A 22,581-nucleotide genomic window follows, 5' to 3' on the forward strand; every position below is an offset into this window, starting at 1 on the left:
CGCGGGCCCCGCTGGCCCCGGCGCTTTTACAGCCGCTGAACGGCACCACAAGTCGTGGGCGAGGTGGTGCAGCCCCTGTCAGCCGTGCGTGCGGGCCAGATGCTGGGCAAGATCCTCTCCCTCCTCGCTTGCTCCCGCTCCCCGTCCCTCTCCTGCTCCCCGTCCCTCTCCCGCTCCCCGTCCCTCTCCCTCTCGTTTCCTTTCGCTGAACATCCCTTGGCTTTGCTTTGCGGATGAAGTAATCCCCGTACGTCCCTTCTGTTGCAACAGTTCCCTCGGCTGGCTGGAGGCACCTTGCCGCTGTATGTGGGGCATTGCCCCGGAAAGCCCAAGCAGAGTTAGAAACAGTCGCCGAGACTCTGAGGCTTTCCGTCACGATGCCAAGAAGCTCCGTTAGCTTCCGTTGTTTTCAGGGCCCTGACAGCCAGGGAACGGCTGTATTCCCACCGCAGGACTGCTTGCAGCTGAGCTGGTTTATTGCTTTCTCTCCTATGCAAACAAGACGCAATGTGAGTGTAAAATAACACGTCCGTGAAGAGTGCCTTCACAGTCTCTGCGTTTCTGAAAGGGAAATCTGAAACACCTCATGCGCCAAAGCAAGAACCTGCCATGAGCCCATCAGCCCTTCCTTTGCTGACCATGCCCTGTAGTCATTTGCAATTTAACCTAGCACGTGGGTATGGAGATGTTCTGAAGCAATGTCCTTGTGGTGACCAGGCCAAAGTGGCTAGCAGCACAGTGTTCCTTGGGTCAGCCTCTGCTTGTCCTCCAGGTTTCTAAGGGGCCTCAGAGAACCTGCTTTGCTTAGATGCGAGGCAGGCGCTGCCCACCCCAGGTTTTCCATGCACACCCTCTGGGGAATCCAGGGTGGCAGAACGGGACCTGCCACATGCATGCAGAGCAATGTCCTGTGAGCAAAAGATTCTGTGCAAAAGGACATTTTGCCTATAGAGTTGGCAAAATTGCCTTTTGGTTCCTCTAGTCCAAATGAATTAAAAAAACCTGTGATGTTTCTGTTGAGCTTCTGTTTCTCATTCCTACCGGGAAAGTCACGGAAGTAGAAGCAAAATTTCCACACTCAGTGCTACAAGAGTGAGGCCTGGGACTTTCACGTGCCCCTGAAGCACTTGGGATGTTTTCTGATAAGCTTAAGAATGTGGGAGTCCTTTTGTTTGTCAGTTTTCCCACTTACAAGATTGTTTACTGAGATGTGTGAATGTTTGTGGTTTCACAAATTGCTAAATATTTACACATCTAACTAGGAATTTAGGAATTGTTTGAGGCAGAATGTATCATGAGATGGAACGAACTCTGCTGAGCAAAGGCAGTGGGAAATCATTCTGTGTATGCAATACCTTTGCTTTCTTATCATCTCCCTCTTGGAAACTCCTCTTCTCCTACTTAAGTCTGAGCAAGTTCCAACTTCCACTGTGCTCAGACCAGTGCCTGCTGCCCCACAGGTGTGCCCTTCCGACCCTCGGCTTGTGTACCGCTGAAAACTTTGCTGCAGGCAGTTGTGCACACAGCCCAGCCTCCTTTCTCTTGAGCAAACCTGCAGAAAGAAGGCAAGACAGACAACAAGTGCCAAGTGGTGGTGTTCACTCTGCCATGTTTTCATTTTCTCCAGAGGTGCTGCCTAGTAAGGACTGTGAGCTAGAGTTAATAAATATGTCAAATGAGAGCTAAATAACGAAATCAGCCAAATTTATGGGACCACAGATACTTAGCATACATGAGAGTAAAGTAGATGTGTGAGAAGAAGTATCTGTGTGTCTCTCAGGGCTCTGTGCAGCTAGCCTTTCCCTTGTGTGCAGGCGTGTAGCTGGCTTGCTTAGGGACCCGATCTCACTGAAAGATGCTGTGATAGAGATACTGTCCCTCTCTGTTCTTTGATCCAAGTCCCTGTCCAACCATTGATACTGGAGCTGGCGTCAGGGAGGTGATGACAATGGGTGGTGATGATCACCAGGTGGGGCCATGAACACGATTCTCCTTTTAGTACCAACCAGCACTTATGCTGGCTTCAGTTGGCCCTGGCCCTGAAGCTTTCGTTAAGGTTCCGCATTATGTTCTGAGCTGAACGTAACCACAGGCAGTTGTTGAAAGAGAAAGATGTTATTCCCGCCTTCTGTGCTGCCCTTACTTCCCCACGCTAGTTCACTCCAGCAAGTACCTATGCTCTTCTCTCTAGAGCCCTGTACCTCGCTGTCCCGAAGGACAGCTGGCTGCATTTTCTGCCAGAGTAGTGGATGAACATGGCTTGTAGCATTGCCCGACGTGTGCCAGGGCAGGGAGGGTTTGCCCTGCATGGCACACACCTTTTCTCCTCTCAGCAAAGTCTGTCAGGAGGCTACGTGCGACCAAAAGGAGACGACCTTCTAAAGCATTTGTGTCTTTAAACCTGCCACTGTCTATAGACAGGCAGGCTGGATTTTCTTATCCATACAACTTCACATTTACCAACGCTGAAATCTCCCCTGACAGTGCTCTTATAGTCTGCGCTGAGTTTTGGTCCTCAGCTGAAAGAGGAAAGCAAGGAAGGCACAAAGGACAGCAGGTGAGAGGGGAGTCTCTTCCACCCTTGAGCAGTTTAGCAGCCAGCCTGCACTGAGCTGGTTCCTGCTAGACAAAAGAGGAGGAATGGCTGTTCCTGATGCTCTCTCCGACCTGGGAGGAACTGTGCTGCTCCATCTGCATCTCTTCATGGGCAGACGGGCTGCAGAGCTGCTAGCGCCAGTCCTCTGCATGCTGCCGTGTGGCTCTAGCTGGCTTATCCAGGAGCTGAGAACAGGGCAGGGTCCTCCTCTGTACTGGAATGAAGCTGGGTTAATTAGCATTGATCATATGCAACTGTGGGTTGGCTTCAGGGGCGGTGGGTTGGCTGATGTAGATAAGTTGCATGTGTGACTTGTTCTGTTAAGTGGTTGAGAGCCAATGAAGAGAGAGCAGCCAAGGAAGAGAAAGGGAGAGAGGAAGAAGCAGAGAGAAGAGAGAGCATGCCCTGGATGAGGCAAGATGTGGAGAAGGCATCAGAGGGACTGTATGAAGAGTATGCTGGTATGAGGTGGTAAAAAAAGATCTTATGGTAGCTTGATAGTCTGGAAAGTGCTGCAACACTCCTCCTTGTGTAGACTCACACCTTGTGGTAGCTCTTGGCTCTGGTGGAGAAAAATAGGTATCCATGGTTGGTGGTGAACCAGAATGGGGTTTAATGGCAAATGTGGAGTTGATCAGCTCTAAGAAAGCCATGAAGATAGCTTGTGGGAGATGAACTCCAGTGCTAGAGATGGATGTTCCTGAGGGATTGCTGCCTTTGCTTCCTGAGTTCTCTTGCTAGCAAAAAAGTTTGTTCAGTTCGTTCATCACAGAAGATCAAGGAAAGGACAAAAATTGTAGTGAATGTGGAGCAAGAGAGACACAGGGAGGTAAAGATGTTTGGCACCCTTTGGTTCCAGCTCCTGTGGTTACCGCAAGCCCACAGTGGTGGGTTAGAAGAAAGCGATGGCTGGAGATTCCTGCTCATGGCAAGTGGAAACAATGAGAGCTGGAGGAGTGTGTGGTAGGGATAAGCCAGGAACAAGATGTCTCTGTGAGCTCTGGAGAACATACAGTTGTCAGAAAGCAAAAGTGATACCATGAATCAAAAGCAGAGAGCAAAGTGAGCAAGGGAGGGTGTTAGCTCTGTGACAGGGTTCCGGATGGGTTCCCTAGGGCCAGGCTGGTTGGCAGCAGGCAGGGAGGCTGCTGCAGTCTTGTTCACAGAATTGGAGTTGGAAGGCACCTCTGGAGATCAGCTAGTCCAGCTTCTCTGGCCGTGGCTGGTCAGATTTTGAATATCTCCAAAGATGGAGACTCTACAACCTTTCTGGGCAACCTATTCCAGTGTTTTGCTAGCCTCACAGTTTTTTGTAGTGTTTAAAAGGGATTTTCTGTGGTTTTATTTGTGCCCATTGCATCTCGTCCTTTCACTGGACACTACTGAGAACAGTCTGTCTCTGCTTTTCTTACTGTCATCCTATCCCATTGCTGCTGCCGCCGCACACCCCACCCCACCCACCCCCAGTTTTATACATGTTGATAACATCCCTCTTGATTCTTCTTGTCTTGATGCTAAACAGTACCAGTTCTTCAGCCTTTCCTTGTATGACAGATGCTCCAATCCCTTAATTGTGGTCCATTGCCAGACTCTCTCCAGCATGTCTTTGCCTTCCTTGTGCTGGGAAGCCAAGTACTGTTTCTCATACTGTTGTGCTCTGACAGGTAGTAGGTTAATGGAGAAACAGCCCCTAGCCAGTATTTCCTGAACATGAGAATCCATTGACACCAGAGGAATCTGAAAGACTCCTGCCAAATTCGTATGGTTTTGCTTTGACTGAGTTTGGTCTATGAGCAAGCAACACGCTTCTCCACGTTCAAGGGCTCGGGGAAGGAGTGATGTTGTTGCTTGTGATGCATGTCCCACTGAGCAGATACACCGCCAGCTCCAGCCTTCACCCCCCCTTTGGTGGTTTATAGCTGTGTCAGCCATTAGACCTGAAAGTCAGGGACTAGCAGCTGCATCTTTTGACCGTTTCCTCCCTCGTGCATACTTTTATATTTTTGCCTTTTTGGCGACTTGAGGAGAGCCATACAGGGACCCTCTGTGCCAGGCTGTTGCCTGGTAGTGTTATCACTGAGAGTGGTGTTACTGTTCTGTCCCAGGTTAAGCAATTGCCCTTTCCAGCCTGGTGCAAAGAAGAATCTATGCAGACACAGGTGATGAGCAGTCCTTCAAGCCAGCGCTGCTATGGTGAGCACACATACAGAGCAAACAGAGCATGGTATGTGACACAGTGAGGGGTTTCTTAACAGCTGAAGGCAACAAATGTGTCCTGTCCAGAGGCTGACTGCCTCTGTGCTCCACCTGCACCAGAGATGCTTGGGATGATGATGTGTGTGGAAAGATCTATACAGCCCTAGACCTGAGAGCAACCTAGTACAAGTCTTGGGTGTGTCCCATTTTGTCACAACCTTTACTAGTGCAGGGCAGTATAGATATCAGGAGGGCAAGGTGGTGTTGGACCTCTTGGGTATGCAGTCTGGGGGTTGCTTTGCACGGGACCCTCTGGGGAAATGCTGGCTGTTGTGTCTGCTGTTCTAGAGGAGTGATTTTCAGAGTGGTGGGGAGATGTGTCATTCAGTCACATTTGCAAGCGGTTTGTTTGAAAATCTATTTTGGGCATTGCTTTTTGTATTTGTGGTTAGCTAGAAATCACTTATATAAGCAGCAGCAGTAGCAACATATGCAAATTTGCTGAAAATTGTCAGCACTTTTTATAGCTTCAGTCATCCCACAGATGTAAGTCTCTGTGAAGCACAGTGTGTGCTTCCAGCATGGATGGAGGTGGCTCTGGAATCTGAGACAAGCATAGGACTGACTGCTGCTGATGATCTTGTCTGCACTTCCACAGCTTGATTTGCCTGAACTGTGAGGCACTTTGGAAGGGAAGGGTTGCACACTTCCCCCTGATGCATGGTGCATGTGCAGGCATCGGACAGGGGTTTTTTTATACATTATTTCCACTGCTGTGTAATATTTGGGGGAGTAATCGCCTCACCTAACCCCATGTGTGACATCTGCCATGTGGATGTTGAAATGTGCAAACAGCTGAGCCTGGAGGCTGCAGCACGCTTCGCTGCAGGAGGCATGGCATGAACTGCTTCATGCCCAGGTAGTCACAGAGAAAAGTGTTGAAAGGAATTCTTAGAAATAATAAAGCCTCTAATTTATTTTGCAGTAGCGGAGAATGTGTAGAGGATTTCTGTGCCAAACCATGTCTTGTCATAAGATGATACGATCCAAGGAGACAGTGTGCTCAAGGAGAAACTAGAACCTGCCACCTGATGAGCAGAGAGAATTCCATTTCATAACAAAATTCAACTTCTGAACATTTATGTGAAACAGTATTGTGATGAACCCTCTTATTTTTTACAGAGAAAAAAAATGTGGTTTATGTTTCTCTTTTTTCACATTAGTGATGGAGCATATTTTGACCAGGAAAAACCCCAAAACATTTTGTCAGAAAATATCCAGCCAGCCCTAGAAATGAGCATTACTGTAGGCAGTACTACAGTGTGACAGCTGTGCTGTGTGCTGCCACAGAGAGGGCTGGCACGGGCAGCTGTCGTGGGAGCTATGTAACGTGTACGATGATACACTTGGAAGAGCGGAGATGTTGATACCCATTGCAACAGAGCTTTTCCCGATGACCGTACAAAGAAGAGTAAGGTTGTGTCTGGGAAGTATCTGCCTGGCTGTGAGTACCTGAGGCCTGGGAAATGTGTATGTGGTGTCGGCACCTCCTGCACGCAGCAATGGTGCTTTGCTTTCTTAGCAGGTTCTTCTACACCCTTGGAGTATGTTACCTCACACTTTCTCATTCCTCCATCTCTCCACTCAAAAATCAGCTCAACATAAAAAGTCCTGGAAAGCAACAAGGACTGAGGGGATGTGTGACAATTTGGGGTACAATTTTTGCTGCTTTTTTCTAAAGATATTGTGGAAGAAGTCACGATCCAATATGTAGTCTTGTGTGGTGGGAGAGGAATCTGGTCCTTAGTCCAGTGTGATAAGGCTGTGGGTGCTGAACCCTTCTGTAGGTGGCTTGGCTAGGGAGAGAGCATGGCGCTGTGCTCGGGAACCTGTGCAGCGTCTGACGCTGCAAGCTGAGCAGTCCAGCTACTTGGCTGAGCAGCTGCCAGGCTGGGACTGGTGCCCCTGTCCCCTGCCGGCCCTGTCCAGGGATGCCTGTGGCACCTTCTGGCTATTCTGCCACTGAGAGATGGTGCTGGGGAGGAGCAGTAAATGCGGCCAAGGGAGGGGGTGGCGTCTCCTCCAGGCACAGAAGGATGATGCTGATCCTCCCGGTGCAGGGATGACTCCCTGTGGGGAAGACCAAGGAAGGCAAAGGGGGAGATTCACAAGGCTGCAGGTGGAGGCTGCTGCAGGTGGTGTCTCCAGAGGGAAGGGCAGAGTTTTCAAAATTTGGTGCTCACAGCTGCTGAGGCTGGTCTGCTTCACATGAGTCAACAGCAAACCTTTGTCCAAAGCAGGGCATTTGTGAGATAGGAGCGACAATGAGAATCATGTGGAACTGCTTTGTGTTTTAGTTTCAAAGTGGCTTTTTTTCTCTCTGCGACTTTCGATAACTGTATCTTTTCAGGCTGGAAACTGACACAGTCATCAACCACTGGCATTTCAGGGAAATGTGAACAAAATGAAATAATCTATTTTCTCTTATTAAAAGGGTGAGGAAATTATGTTTTGCTGCCAGAGGATCACTTTTCTGAGGGATTTTAAAGCCCCATGAGAACATGAAGGAGATGTGATACCACAGTTCGCAATCCCTTGCTCACAAGAGTGTGTCTGTCACCTATCTGATGATCATTGTCTTGGGCTGTTGAAATTATGGATCGCATTTTATAACTGAATAGTACCATAAATACCCAAAATTCATGAAAGGAAGGGTCTTACTAATGGGTGTGACATTTGTTGTGAGCTCTTCTGTCCTCTGCTTGAGTAGGGGTGTTGCAGAACCTGGGCTTGTGGATGCTGCACCTGCAGCAGGTGGGAACAGTCTCATCGGTAGTCTTGCAGAAATTGCACAGAACAGACTTTTTAAAGATATTTTTCTTTATCCTTAGCTAAAAGACCAAAAAAAAAGAAAGTCATGGGAGGCTTAATCTGGAAGGATCTCTTCCTGCCCATGGATTACAAAGAGAGCATAAAAATGGTCTCACTGCAGGTGTCTGCCTTGTAGACGTTAAAGACTGAATGAGTTGCCGTGCAGCTGCACATTAAGGGTGGATATACTGTGAAGATGAAAACCGTGGGTCATTTAAAGACTCACTTAAAGATCACTTAGTTCCCTCAAGAATTCCCTGTTCATTCTGTGCTTTGAATGGGGCACGTGCCCTGTAGGCAAACACAGGAGTGGTTTCTGCAGTGGTAGGCATGGGGTAGTCTAAATAGTCTCACTTTCTAACTTGGACGCAGAGTGTACCTTAAATGATGAGCGCTGCGCTGCAAATGTGTGTTGATTGTATTACGTGGTACTTTATACTGAATGTAGTTTAAAAAGAGACAGTAGGAATAATGAGAAGATGCCAGATGCTCAGTATTTTCTAAAAAAAAATATTTCACTTGGGTGTCCAAAATGGAAAATTTAGCTCTGAAAGATTGTGGCAGATTTGGTGGGCTTTGGTTTTCTCTAATCTTTCACTTTTACCTGTATGATAATAAATGAATAAGTAGAATTAACTGATCGTTAAAATAATCAGATTAAACCGTTCTTTTATTCTATGTGATGCCTTATCTTCCATAGTTGCTTATGCCCTGTGGAGCACATTATTATCAGTAATGATTCTGCATTACCAGAATCTAAAATGTCTAAGTATGTACTCAGGGCTTGTTTTCATTGTTTCACTGACTGCTGACACCAAGTGCAATCCCAAAGATACGATGTTCTGTTTTGTGGAAGTCCCATAAAAATAGGAGCAACTACATGGTGCTGCAGCATTGCAGATAGTCCCAAGGAGTTCCAAAGACTGATACTGTTGCAGTCTCTTTTGCTGTGGCCATGCTACAACTCGGGGCAGCAAGAGTGGTATTTGTCATGTTGCATGTGTTCATCCTGTTCACACGACCGGCAGAGCACGGGGAGTCAGCCCGCTGAACACGGCAGGCAGCCCTGTTAACTTGTGTCTTGGAATATTTGACATAAGGCACCGGTATTTCTGTCTTTGATTTCTGACACTTCCATGGAACACTTGTTCTGTGCAGCTTTTTCAGAATCCAGCGCTTGTGGGATGTGCCTGGTTACTGTGCACACATGGCAGATTTGCTGAAAGCCTCCTGAACGCCTGGGCTGTGCTGCGGTGGCTGCTCCCCACTGTGCACATTTCCAGTAACCATGCACAGCCCCACATTTGCAGACAGGGAAAGGAGGACCAGGGGAGATCTGAAAAAAGCATAATGGACTTGATGGTCCCCACTGTGTGCTTTGCACACTGTCATCAGTTTACATCAAAGAATCATTGGCCATATTTAATTATGTGTCATGCTCCCTTTTATTGGCATGATCCACTTAGAGTCCAGAACAGCATAAAATCAAGGCAGTTTGTTCAGCCGCTGTTTTTCAAGAACAGGGTGCTTCAACAAGTGTTTGTCTTGAAAAATCGAAGTATGTTTTAGTGTAGTTGGAATTTTTTGTCACGCCACTGTGTAAAACATTACCTATCAAGAGGACCTCGTGTGAAAGGTTGGTATGTGGCAGGAGACCTGGGCTATCAGCTCTACAGATTTGCACAGTATCTGCAGCACAGGCAGATGGGCTGCGCCTGTGCACGTGGGGCTTGGGCACTGGAGAGGACTGGGCTGGCAGGAGCCCCTTGCATACCTGCCATACCAGCGAAAGCACACCTCTTTGGGTTGAGGGGGAGAGCAGGTGATGCTCCATGCGCTACAGACTTACTGGTAATGCTCTGCCTGCCATGATTCTTTCTCTGTGCACACTGGGGTGACTTTCCTGGGTAGCACGCCTTTTACAGGTGTATGTAATAGCAGAGAAGGCGTTTTGCTCATACTAGTAACCCAGTTTTCCCCATTATGCTATGAAAATAGCTTTTGTATTGGCCTAATACAGGGGTCCTCAAACTATGGCCTGCGGGCCAGATATGGCCCCCCAGGGTCCTCAATCCGGCCACCCAATATTTACAGACACCCCCCCGCCGGGGGTTGGAGGGGGAAAACCAAGCAGCCGCAGATGGCTGCCTGCCACTTCATCCGCGTGCCGGCCCCCTGTTTAAAAAGTTCGAGGACCCCTGGCCTAATACATTTGTGGTTTGCTTTTTTGCTGGCAAATTCCAGAAGGGGGATGCCACAGGTTACTCAGGAGCTACCACCCTGCATTGTGTAGAACACAACTAGCAGTAGAACAGGCCAGTGTATTTTGACATACATCTTTTCTAGCATTTGTGAACAGTCTCCTCAGTATTCGGTTGTTAATGTGGGCCGCTTTGGGGTGAATTTAGGCGAATGGGTGACTTTGGTCACTGATCTTTGAACTCATAGATGAGTACAGACCCAAAGGCCAAAAATCTTTCTTTGGTGGTGTTTGAGATCTGTCTGGCACTTTTCCCACATTTGTCGTTGGTAAGTGTGGACAGTGCAGACTGTTCTTGAGCCTTAGATACTCCCACTGTGATGCTGGCAGCAAAAGCACTGTGGTCTTCCACTGTTGCTCTGAGCAGCAAGCTTGTTTACTGCGCAGCTCTCCCAGAGCTTTCCCAGCTCTGTGGCAGCCTGTGACAGCCCTCTGTGCCTCTGCTACTGCAGTCCCCAGGGCGTATGCTAGGAACAAAGTAATTTCAGCATCAGCCGTTTTGTCTGGTATCACTTTGTGGGCCCCTGTTGACCAGTGCCCTCTCTTCTGCCCTGTCAGTTGGTTTTCCATGGAGGGGAAAAAAAACCTCAGCAAAAGGCAATTAAAAATGAAAAGTTTTGCAAAGAGCGGGGATGTTTGTATATAGGATGGATCAGGCTAAGTCTGTAAGGAAGGTGGATGGGTGAGTTTTCCGTGGCTGTCTTACAGAGTGCGCCAAAGCAAGGAAGGCATGCCGCTGGTGCGAAAGCTGCAGAGGGTCTGCCCAGCCCAGCTGCGATGCTGCTTGCTGCTGCAGCACCAGATCCAGAGCTGGGCAGCATTGCTGGTGGAGCTGCCAGAGCAGGGGCAACACGGCAAGACTTTAGCCCACTACATCGAGAGAAAGACGGAGCTCCCTCTGGGCTGGATACCCAGCCTGTAGTTGTCAGGGTGTCCCATTAGCACTGAATCTTAGTCTTTGGACACTCAGTGAGTCCAGGCATGGGTAAAAGGGAGAAAGGTGTGAGTGAGGAAGGAGCAGAAACACATCACAACATAATTGAAGGTCCCAAGCCGCTCATTTTATCTTCCCATATTTGCCCCTATCTTTTACCTGAAACTCCTGCAAATTTTCCTTAACTTTCACAGGCAGATCTGTTAGGTCAGAGTTAAATCTGATCTCTTACTGAACCTGCGGTGTACTTTCTGGCATTGCAGCATTGCTCGAGGCCTCTGTTGGCCTTCTGACACTCATTCAGTCAGACAATGGTCAAGCAGCCCTAAGACTGCTGAGGAAAAATACAGCAGTTGAATGGTAAGGATGGAAGGGGTTAAAACAAAGCATCTCCCCTCTCCTAAGAGCTCCCTGGACTGCCAGAGGACCGGCTCTTGTGGAAGACAGATGAAAGGAGCAAGGATCTTTGAGCTGGTGAACGTTGTTTGGGACATGAAAAATACCTGTAGCATTCCAATTAATACCTCCATATGTAATATTTTGCATTTACTGTTTTTTTTTTTGTTTGCTGTGATGTTACTTGTTCAGTGGAGACTTAGTGAAGCTCTTCAGGCTTTCACCTCACTTAAAAAATTATGTATAACTGCACATATTTATAACACGCTTCTCGGTCTCCTTATCTTGAATTGCTTGAGGAATGAGCAGCAGCATCAGGCCTTTGTGGTTGACTCTTGTCTTGAGGAAGACTAACTTTTTGTTTCTGCTCCTTGCTTTCTGGCTTATCTTTTTTTTTTATTTTGCACAGTAGTTTTCTCGCTCCTTGACTGCTTCTTTTCTTCTAAAAGTCTGCACAGAAAGGAGTTTACGTTTTCACAAGCATGCTTGTGATGGTTGGTCTAACAGAAAATACCAGTACTCCCAACAGTACCTAACATGTATACTTATGCCATCATGGTTATAATATCGCTGTTGAGTGTATTCTGTCATTCTGCTTTTTTTTTTCCTCTGGTGATCTATAAGCTCTTTCAGAATGTTCTTTGAAATTGGCTGGCTGGATCTGCTTTGTCTTCCTGATCCTTTCTAATTCACTTATTTAGCACTTTATTCATGTTTCCAAAGCAAAACTCTGCAGTTGCTGCATGCCCATGTGCTCCTCCTTGACCCATGTGCCACGAAGCCAGACCTACAATGACACGTTGGTGCATGGCAAGAGCAGTTTTGGTTGCTGCTGAAGTGAGGCTTGGTCACAGAGGAGGTAACATCGAGAGCTGGCAAGTTTTTGGTAGTGGGGGAGAAGGAATGATTCATATGGAGGAGTTTAGAGGAGAGAAATTGAGATTTGGAGTGACAGAGTTTGCAAGGGGTGGCAGAGAATGAAGAATTGACATAGTTTGACAGTGATAGACAAAGTGCCATGCAGAAATTGCACAGAAGACGAATTATATTTCCAAGGAGTGAGAAAATGCTTAACTCAAAAAGCAATAGCCAGAAACTGGATTGATGAATGTAGTGCATTTTGCAGTCCCAGAGGAATGTGTGTACTGTCTGCAGAATTCAGTTAAAAAATCCTGCTGAGGGCTGTGTGTAGCACATGGCTGAGCAGTTCCAGCTCTGCCCATGTAATGAGCTGCCTGAGCAGCAGATTTGCTTCTCCTGTGCCAGCTGCTATATAATAGGACTAATTCATTACCCAAGGACAAGTAATCACTCTCAATAGCAAGATTTAGAGGAGGGCCTATGACCAGTCTCGTTGCGCTGTGAACTGATTATCACAGTGATAACTGGCACCGAATGAAGACTGGAATTGAACCTCAGTCTGTTATGGGATGAAGAATAAAACTTCAGGTATTAAATCATGTTTAAATTATCTATGGATCCCTTTTGGAAAATAAGCTTGATATGAACCTGAGTCAGTGAGACCCTGTTGCCAGCTCCTATCTCAGCTGCATTGCCCAAGGGTTTGATGGACTCCTTCGCTCCTTCTCCATTCTACCCTTGGCCAGCACAATTTACCAAGTTTGAATATGGATCTTCAGTGAGGGACAAAGCTTTCTTCCAGTGCTGACCAGAGACATGATCATGAGCTGTAATTCAGCTCGGGGATGGGGCCATGGCAAATTCTACTGATGTGTATTTTGCTGGCTGTGCTGGGAGCGGCAGGGAGGAGGCCTGGTGCAAATCGGTTCCCAGCATGTTGTGATCGCTGTGGCCAGTGCCCGATGTGCACCAGGCAGGGTGCTGCCTGCCTTATACGCTGGGAGATGCCCTGTTCTATCCTGCCTCCTGCAGCGATCTCTGCTTAATGATCTTGTCAGTTTTGAGGTGGGACCTACCACATCTCAGAGGTGGGACTCTCTGCTGGAGCAGGACAGGAGGTCTTCCGGCCACATTGGATGCCCATGGCCAGGAACCCACAGATAAAGACCACCAGCCCCAAGCAGCACGTGAAAGGGGAAAGAAGCTGAGGGCTGCTGCCCTCACCACGCATCAGAGAAACTGAATGCTACAACTCCAGCTGCGTTTTTTACTCCAGTATGTTGAACTTGATCACGGAGCTCCACCCAGTGATGCCCAGCAAGTTCTTTATATCACAGCCTTATAGGCTTGCACCCACGTATTACCCCTTCTGTGTGTCCAAGAGAGGACTACTCCAGTCTGATCTGGGGAGTAAGGGACTGCCACTTCCCTCGTGACTGTGACGCTATGGCACAGGTTCTCTAGGCTCCCTTCTTCGGGCTGGGAGCTGCTCCACCCCTATCTCCTGGGCTGAGAGGCTGCTAGTTTGCAAGCAAGCACAGATCATTTCAGATACACGGATGACCTCATTGTATCATTTGCGTGGATGTCCCATGGGAAGCTGCCCACATCTTGGCACTCCTGGGCCCACAGGCTGCTGCCTTGCCTGCCGGTGGGCTGCGCGGAGAGGTGGGCTGGCCCAGGCCCTGCTGCAGCCTCCAGGGCTCTGCCTCATGCTTTTCTCCCAGTTGACCTCCGTGGACTTAGCATTAGGCTTAGACTCTGCAGCCAATGGGTCCTATCACCCCCTGTGAGCTGACCCGGAATAGGTTCGTTTTTATGTATTTAAGCATTCCAGCAGGATGGGGGGAGAAGAGCAGGGTGCTGAGGAGCAGGGCTGATCAGAGGGGGCCAGCCGCGCACTGGGTCTTGTCCAAGAGCTGCTGCTTTGCACCCTGCACTTACAGCTGTAAGAGTGATTTCTGTGACACAGAATGGAGCTGATGGGGCTGAATGGAGTGGCTTTTTGCTGGACAAGATGTGGATCTCTGGAAATGGCTCTTTTGTGACACTAGGATCAGAAATACCCAAGCAGGAATGCCTGCAGTCCCTGCGCTAGCACTGATCAGTGCTCTGTGTGTGTCCGTCCCTGATTTATGCGATGCTGTTGGAGCTGAGCCCCCCCCCCTCCCTTCTGCCTGCTCCCAAGCTCAGATGCCAGGGCCGAGTATGTGCCCAGGCAGCTGGTGAAGAGCAGCTCAGGAACTCGAGTCTGTTTCCAGACCCCGTGTCAGCCCCTGGAGCCAACAAATCTCAGTGTTCGTTTCTGTGGTGTGGAATTTGCTTTTGCTTTCAGCGCTGGAGGATGCAGTGTCTGTCTGTGGTTAGAGGGAAGAGAGCCTGAAAGCCCCGTTCCCCCTCCCCGTGGGAGGGAGGCATTTCCAGGAGGCTGGTTCGAATTGCTGTGCTCAGGCTGTTCCCTGCCTGTGCTGGGATGGGACATTCCCTCCTCGCCACCACCAAGAGCCTTACTGCAGTCTTCTACCATTTTTCTCTTGTCCCAGAGGATTCGTGCTTTAACTGCCATGCACCTTCATCCTCCCTGGCACACACCACCTACGGAAGGATCAAAACCAGGCCAAACCATGGACCAGTTTTTTGAAAATGGCCCTGGTGCTGACTAATAACCTTTGCCTTGCTCTGGTGGTGGAGGCCCTGTGGGTTCTTGGACTGTGTGTTTTACCAGCTCTGGGTGGTGCCTGCCCAGGGGGATGCCTGTGCCCCACCCCTATGGAGAAATGCAGCATTAGCATCATCAGGACTGTTTGGCTTGGATGTGACAGACAGCTGTCACAAATGGCTCTGCCTGCCAAGGAGGGCAGGTAGCAGATGGTTTTTGGCTCACGGTTTGTCATTGTCTCTTTGTTCAGGTGGCATGTAGCCTGAAGGGCAGACATCTTCCAGCTTCTTATGGCTTGAAATGCAGTGCAGCTAAAATCCTTAAAAATGCTTTTACTTCAACAACTAAGGTTACAGGTTGGCCTCTGATAGAGCCTATACGCCCAAGGTGTCTTACGCTGCTCCATGGGGAGCAGCAATTGCCTCTTCGTGTAACACGTGACTGCCTCGGTTGCTGTATCAGTATTTCTGAGGGGTAGAACTGAATCACTGATCATTACAACATAGGACACATTTTTTTCCTTTGTTGTAATCTTTTTCCTTTATTTATGACGTTGTCTTCCTTGACACCTTCCACATTTTAGTCTCAAGGTGAGAAATTTATTTATAAATAAATAAAATAGATACATTTATAAGTTCTTCAGATCTGGCTCATTTTCTCCTCTGTCTGCTAGGCTTCAGCTCCAGCAGTAGGAAGGCAGCTTCTTCAGTTGATTGCATTAAATATATCGCTTTGGAAAAGAGCAAGCCAGATCCAAAAGCTGTTCCTGTAACACTAATTTCGATCTCAGCCCTGTTTCCCATCTAAAGATGTTTCTCTTTCAGTGGAGATCATGAAATGTCACGTTCATTATCTGCATGCTGAGAAAATGGCTTTCAGCTCCAGAGGTTCCCTCTCGCAGGAGCACAGTCTGAGGAACAACAACCGCAACTTACAGCAAAGTTGCAGTTCTCGGTATTTTTAAGCAATATTATTCTGAAGACCCACAATATTAAGCGTGTTGCCATGGTGTCATAGCATGTGATTAATTAGACACAGACTCAATACATTTAAGTGTGCAAGATGACTGCTGGAGTCAGGCCAATGCCAGGATTACCTCACAGATTTCCCTCAGGTTTTGTTTTTCTTGCGATCCTGCAGCTGTGCAGGATTCACCAGGGAAGTTCCTTCTGTAATCAAACCTACTTTTCTCCCTTAATCTGGTCAATTATGGGCACTTGGGGCAGGAGCATCGCTGCCCTGCAGACACCCTCTGACGCAGCGGTGACAGTGGGGACACAGACACTGGTCCATGGGAGCTGCACAGGGAGGTGGCACAGATGGTCCAGGTGGCACAGGCACACGGATCCTCCGGATCCTGGGTGGTCCGTCAGCCTTCAGTGTTTCAGTTCAGCAGTGGGCACAGCAAGATTTAGAGCAATGTGAGGGATGTTTAGGCTATGACATGTGAAGACCTGTGATGTGAGGGTGGAGAGCTGACCTGGGCTGGCCTCCCCTTCAGTCCTCCCCTGCCTCTTTAACCCTGGCTGCATTCGGCAGCAGTCCTGGGATGACCCTGTTGAACCTCCCTCCAGGGACTGGTGTGGCTCTCGGGACTCGCTGTTCTCCTGGGGTGGCTTCTCTGCTGGGGGAGCTTGCAGGGCCACTGAGCACCAGAGCAGGTTCAAAGTGAGTGTCAAGAGTGGGGACAGGAGCAGAACCCTGCTGTGAGGCAGCTCGGTGCCTTCCCTGTATTCTACCCTGTGGTTGCAGCAGCCGGGTCTCCAGGGGTGCTGAAGTCATCCCTTGCCTCTCTGGGGCTGGGGTGCTGGGGGGTGAAGCAGTCTGAGCACACAGGTGAGAAGGTGTTAGCACCAGAGCCAGACCTCTACCTCATCACTAAGATGTAAGTGTGCTGCTTAAGCAGGTTATCTATCTCCACCACCCGAGACAGGCATCCAGCCCTTTTGTACAGATGATGCAAGAGGGGCTGATTTCTCCAAAGGGAACAGAGTGTTGGTTTGTGGTTAAGCAGGAGCTACCCAAAGCTCACCGGTGGAAAAGGCCAAGTCCTTTGGGTGGTGTGAGCGGGGCCTCCTCCTGGCAGCTGCAGTGCCTGACCTGGGGCTGTGCAGGAGGGCTGCATGCATTTGATGCCCACCAGCCCCATTAAAAGCCTCAGGGAGAGGAAGACATTAACCACCAACCTCCCACAGCAGGCAAGAAGTGGGAGGGCAGAAGTTAGAGAGGTGGCTTCGGTTTCCTCTTACTTTGCGTGGACTCAAGCACGCTTCTCCGTGAGCAGTCAGCAGGCAGGAGAGCAAGCATGGGATGTCCTGAGGGACAGCAGGTTTCTCACAAGCCTCAAGGACTGTTTCTTCTGTGATGGTCCAATATGGACAGGTGAGCAGTCCTGGAGCAGAAGCTTCTCAGTCCAACACACAGACAGTTTGTCCTTTCTTTAGAGGGACAAAACACTCGGGTTCCTTTATAGCCAACTGAGGAAGAGGTACTTCTGTGGTCAGACTCTCCCGACGCTTTTTCAGATGTCCAGGCTGAAGGAGCTGGGGCCTCTGTTTCTCCCTGGTGATCAGAGAGCACCAGACCACCTGGCTCAGCTGTGGGCACCTGAGGAGTAAAGTCCTGGATGGAGGTGGGAGCACTGCCCAGCTCTGCCTACTGATGTACTTGCACTCAAAACAGGCTGTATGGCAGTCTCTGTGAGCAGCTGCGCTGAAATGTGGTTTCCATGTCTTGCCAAACTGTTATTCCTATCACTAACCTGGAGAGCAAGAGCCTGGGGTGGGGTGTGTGTGTTATCAATCTGTAATTTGAATTCAGCATCTGTTCTGTGTCGTTCTGCCTCTTTCCCGGGTGTGAGGCCAAGGCTGGTGTTCAGTGTCCAGCAGGAGGGGGGACCTGCCTGCAAACGCAAGGCTGTGCTAAGGCTCCCAATTCCTTCCTCCGTAAATGACGCCATTGCAGCAGAACAGGAAGGTCCAGATACATATTTTTTTTGCAAGGTTCTCTGGTTTGAATGAAAACAATTTTCCTAGAACGAAATGCTTTCTTTTCCCACCTGTGCCTCTCTAAGCCCAACACAAGTGTTCAGGCTGCCGCGTGCAGCCTGACCGATGTCTTAGAGAAGTTGTCCTGTGGACTTCGCAGCAAGTGTCAAGGGGAAAGCAATACAGGTGGCGAGGTGCCCTGAGCAGGGCAAGCTTCTGACAGAATGTGCCCCTTTGGGAGCCTGGTGTCTTGGATATTTTCAAGAGGATGTTTCTATGACTCGTGGATTAGCTGTACCAAAAGTTGTGCTGCCATACTGCTTTTTCTGCTCTCCACATGGTAGCAGCTTGTTACCAGGAAATTTCTGACTGTTTATTTTGACATCAAGTCTAGATTAAAAACAGAATTCTACCTTTTTCACCAAAACACATGAATTAAAAATCCCATGGCCTTAAAAATCCCATCTAAAGCAGTGGGATACAATTGGCAGTCTCAACAGAACTTTCTTGCTTCGCCTAGGTTCATTATTTTTGCAGTCCCAGGCTTCAAAATACCTCAGCTGCAAATACTGCTGTGGTTCACATGCAAACGTTCACAGCAGTTCATGTGGAGAGGGTTTGTAGGCTAGGAATTATTTCTTTGTGCCAATTTGAGGTAATGGTGTGCAGGTAACTATACCCGAGACCAGAGGCAGTGCCACATGCTGTAAAGAGGAGGGTGACATGAGAGTGCAGGGCTACAGGATGGATCCTTGGGGTGCTGGACTGGAGGGGAAACAGGCAGTTCCGTATTTCAGCCTGTCACAGAAACCCTCAGATGTTGCAAGCATGGGCTTCAGTGCCCGAGGCTTTGGCAGAGATCGCCCTGCCCAAAGGACCTAGTGTGAGTCCGAGGTCCTTGATCTGCAGAATCCTTCGAATAATACAGCCCGGCCTGGGATCTGCAAGCCTATCAACCTCCGTCTGATTTTTACCAGGTAAAACAACAACCTTGTGTCTCTGTCGTTCAGGCACATTCATTTTTTACTGACATTTTTAAACACCTGCTGGATCAGTCCAGAAGCTTGTCTGGCTTCATGATTTGGAGCGGGTTGGAAATGTCCTCTTGCGTGGGGTGCACGGATGGAGAATTGTCAGGATGCAGGGGAACGTGACTGATCTGAGAAGTGATCAGTGAGCAAAACTGAACCTAGGCCTTTTACACCCCTTTGAAAATGGCCTGGTTTGTGTGTCTGCAGGGAGGTATTACTGGTTTGGCTGGTATGACTTGTATTTGTTCTTAAATATCAGGATCAAGGAGAGGTAAAGCCCATGTCACCGTGGTCTGCGGGACCCTATTCCCAATTGCTGTCAGTCTAAATTGTTGCTTTTACAGCTAAGTCCGTCACCCCTGTAATACTTTTTCTCCCAGAGGACAGAAATGAGTTACGCAGTTTCTCAGTAATCACATAACTCCAGCGTCAGAGGCCTGTGGAAGAAAATGATTTGTGATAATATTATTAAAGACTGTTGCATGAATGCAGTCAGAAAGATTACGTAGTCCCCACCCCAGTTCTTAACTTGCAGTTCCAAGTATTGACCTTTTCCAAGTAGCATTTACTTATATTACATTTTGGTTTCCTTTCAATACATCATGTCATACTTCAAATAATATTTCCATTTTCATATCGAGTGCATCTATTCCAAGCCACCTCAGGGACTGTCAGCGCAGTGTCATCTTTGAAAACAGCTGACCAGGGTGCATATGTGTATCCAATACTGTAGTCATAGGCTCACTCCTCTGCTCCAAGAAAGGCTCAATAATACCTATGTAATTTCTTATAAACAGTTATCTGGTCTTTACTTAAGGAAGTCCGTGGCTTCAGTGTCGTATACCATGGCTTCAATATCACCTCCACCCTGAACTTTCCCTCCTTCGATTTAAATCCATTTTTATCCCACCTGTGATGGATGGGAAGATCAACCATCCTTTGTCTCTTTTCCGCAGCTTGATCACATATCTAAGACGCTCCCCTCTCTCTCATTCCCGCTCTGTATTACACACCTTCTCCTCTTTCCTTTCAGGTCATTTTTTCTAGATCTCCTCTGGACTAGCCCGTTTGTTCGTGTCTAGGAGAACGAAGCTCAAAACTTGGCGCACAGCTCCAGCTGAGGTCTTACCAGGTCCCTGTCTCTCAGGCTGCTCTCTGGTTTTCCTTCCCAGTAGGACGGTTGTCTCTGTAGAAGAGTGAACCACTGCTGACACCCCGACGGCCCCACTTCCACCGTGGGGCTGGTGTTCAGCCATGTGCAGGTGATCAGATTGGATCAACAGATCTGTCCATGACAAAATGGTGTTGCTTTAAATTCTATCCTTCTTGTCTGCTCAGGGTCCTTAAAAAAAATCTTAAATAATTTATTCAATTAATTTTCAAGGAACTGAAGTTCAAGTGCTGTTCCACAGCCCCGTTTCTTTCTTTTCCCGTTTCTCCAGGCTTGACACTATGTTCTGCCTTTTCTGTGTTGCCAGAACTCTCCCTGCCTCTCCATGAATTCTAAAAGATAAGCAATTGCTCTGATATTTATGAGGTAGTAAGTTCTTTAGAAGTCTTAGGCTGAATCTATCAATCAGTGTTCTCCAACTTACTCCTTCCCTGTTGCAGGCTGAGATATTAACCCTTTGTTGCTAGTATTAACTGTGACAGCCACTTGATCATGGATGACTTCTTTATCAGCAGATGACTTTTGTTGAAGATACTGAACGTGATCATCCATGGGTAGTTCTTCTCTGCTGGGCTGCAACTGGTTCCTTTACTTTGTCTTCCTCTTAATACTACTGCATTTATAGAACATTTCCTGTTAATGCTTTTCTGCTGATTTTATCTACTTCTGTGTCTACACTTCTGTACTTGTCATAAGAGCAACTGGCAGCTTACTCTTCATTTAAGAGCAATCTAAAAGGTTCCTTTCCTTACATGCTTAGCACCAGGCACAATGGGTTCCCAGTCCCAATGACTTCTGATGCTTCCATATTATAATTATTAAAATTCACTGCTGCAGCAAGAGGTAATTATATCCTGTGGACATAAGGAAGGAGGAGGAAGATGTATATTGAAATGCTGAATTTCATAAATAAAATTAACTTGCTGAATGTAGAACAACTGATCACATGGGGTTTTTATCTGCTTTGAGAGACAGTGCTTCAGTGATGAATCTTGAGTAAGCAGTAGGTCACAGTGTCTGGACCATGTTGGAAATGCATCCTCATTGCAGGATAGTCCCAGGGATTAGGGGGCCAGCCTTCCTCCAAATGAGTCATTTGGTTCTCAGATCGGCGATGCGCTTTATTATGGCAATTAAGTCATACTTGGCTTACATACATGGCTTGGTGCTTTTAGCTCCCTTTGTATAGTTGCGGTAATTCAAAGCCAAAATTACATTTAAACTTTGTTGTTGTGGTGATAGGCAATTTCTGTGCTTGCCCATTCTGTAGGTAGCATGCACAGGCTGAAGCTTTATTCTCTTGGACCAGCAAAAGTTGTGAATTGCACAGAAATAGTGATAATTGGGCCTAAGTCTAGCAGTGAATTCTGTGTCTAATCCCATGTCAAAGGGTCATAGTGTAGTCATATATTTCATCAGTAGTGCGCATTACTAACAGTTCACCAACAGAATAGCTGGGCTTCAGAAAGAACAGGAACCTCCGGTGATATGCCAACATTGCAGTTTATAACCTGGCCTGCTGTTCCCAGGGCCCATGGAAGTCCTGCCGTGACCGCCTCCTAGCAGATCTTCTGAATTTCCTACGCACATCACCCAAGTACTCATTGACTGTTGGCACGACCATGCTTTAACATTGACCTTTTTTCTAAAAGCTTCCTCTATCCTTTTTGCTGCATAAACAAATTTGAGGTGGAGCAAAGATGCATCCTCATAGGCATCCAATTGGAAACTTGAAGTCTGGTAAAGTCCAGAAGAGAATGGAGGGTCTAGAAGGGAAACGTGGCAGTTTGTTCGTTTCCTCTAAACCAGTGTTAATGGGACAGGGGAGCGATCGGGAAAAGAGAGCGAGGTGAGGTGACCCAGTGACACTCACTGTATTCTTCTGAGGATGCTCAGTTACTGTGTGGGGTGAATTAAAATTTCATCAATAATTGTTTCCAGGGATTTCCCTCACACTGGCTGTTTTCTTGTACTTGCATTTTTTTCTAAGCTGAATATCATCTTGATGTTTCCCATCTGTGTTTCTGCCTGCTCCGCTGTGGTGCATGTGTCTGTTCTGGCTGCAGCTGATCGCCTCCAACTGATGAGTCTTCATCCTGGACCTGCTTGGCTGTGGCCACCTCCCAGCACTTTTCTTGAGGTCTGCCTTTGTCATCCCTTGTCTTTGCAGTCCTTCCCACCATCTGCAGCGCTGGCTTAAATGTTATTCTTGTATATGGGCCATCCCAGGACTAAATGAATTTCACTGCACAAATGTGGTGACCTGGATATTCTTTTTTTTCTCAGATGAAATGCTTGTACGGTGGAGTTTCATTAAAAAGAGATAAACTGGACAAATGAGATCTGAGCTCCCTGTAGCGTGCAGAGGGCTGGGAGCAGTAGCTCTGAGCAGCAGAAACGGAGGTTTTTCAAATGCTCAAAGGTATGCCACTAATTAGAAAGTAAACATGAACAGACCCTTTCGTGTCGGTGGTGGTATGTCAGAGATAAGAGGCATCCATGTTACCGAGGGCTGCGCAGCCTGTTGAAATGACTGCTCACTCTATAGTCCTGGGTAGGTGGCATGTGGGACAGACACAGGTGCCCTCCAAATCAGACAGGCCAGAAGGAGTGGAGCCT

General features: G+C 48.0%; 1 protein-coding gene across 5 annotated transcripts in view; it reads left to right on the forward strand.

Annotated features, from left to right (window-relative positions):
* GAS7 (growth arrest specific 7) overlaps positions 1–22,581 on the forward strand; it is a 103,305-nt gene that overhangs the window by 642 nt on the left and 80,082 nt on the right. Inside the window, exon 1 of one of the 5 annotated variants that reach the window (XM_080380784.1) lies at positions 6,231–6,263. The exons of 3 other annotated variants lie outside the window; for them this stretch is intronic. In XM_080380784.1, the coding sequence (XP_080236910.1) occupies positions 6,246–6,263 (18 nt within the window). In that variant the 5' untranslated portion in view covers positions 6,231–6,245. Of the gene's footprint in view, positions 1–6,230; positions 6,264–16,027; positions 18,738–22,581 lie in introns of those variants that run through there. One more of the 5 variants, XM_080380785.1, reaches the window with a different exon arrangement.

Source organism: Falco punctatus (assembly GCF_963210335.1).
Source record: "Falco punctatus genome assembly, chromosome: 1".
In the NCBI taxonomy this organism is placed as follows: domain Eukaryota; kingdom Metazoa; phylum Chordata; class Aves; order Falconiformes; family Falconidae; genus Falco; species Falco punctatus.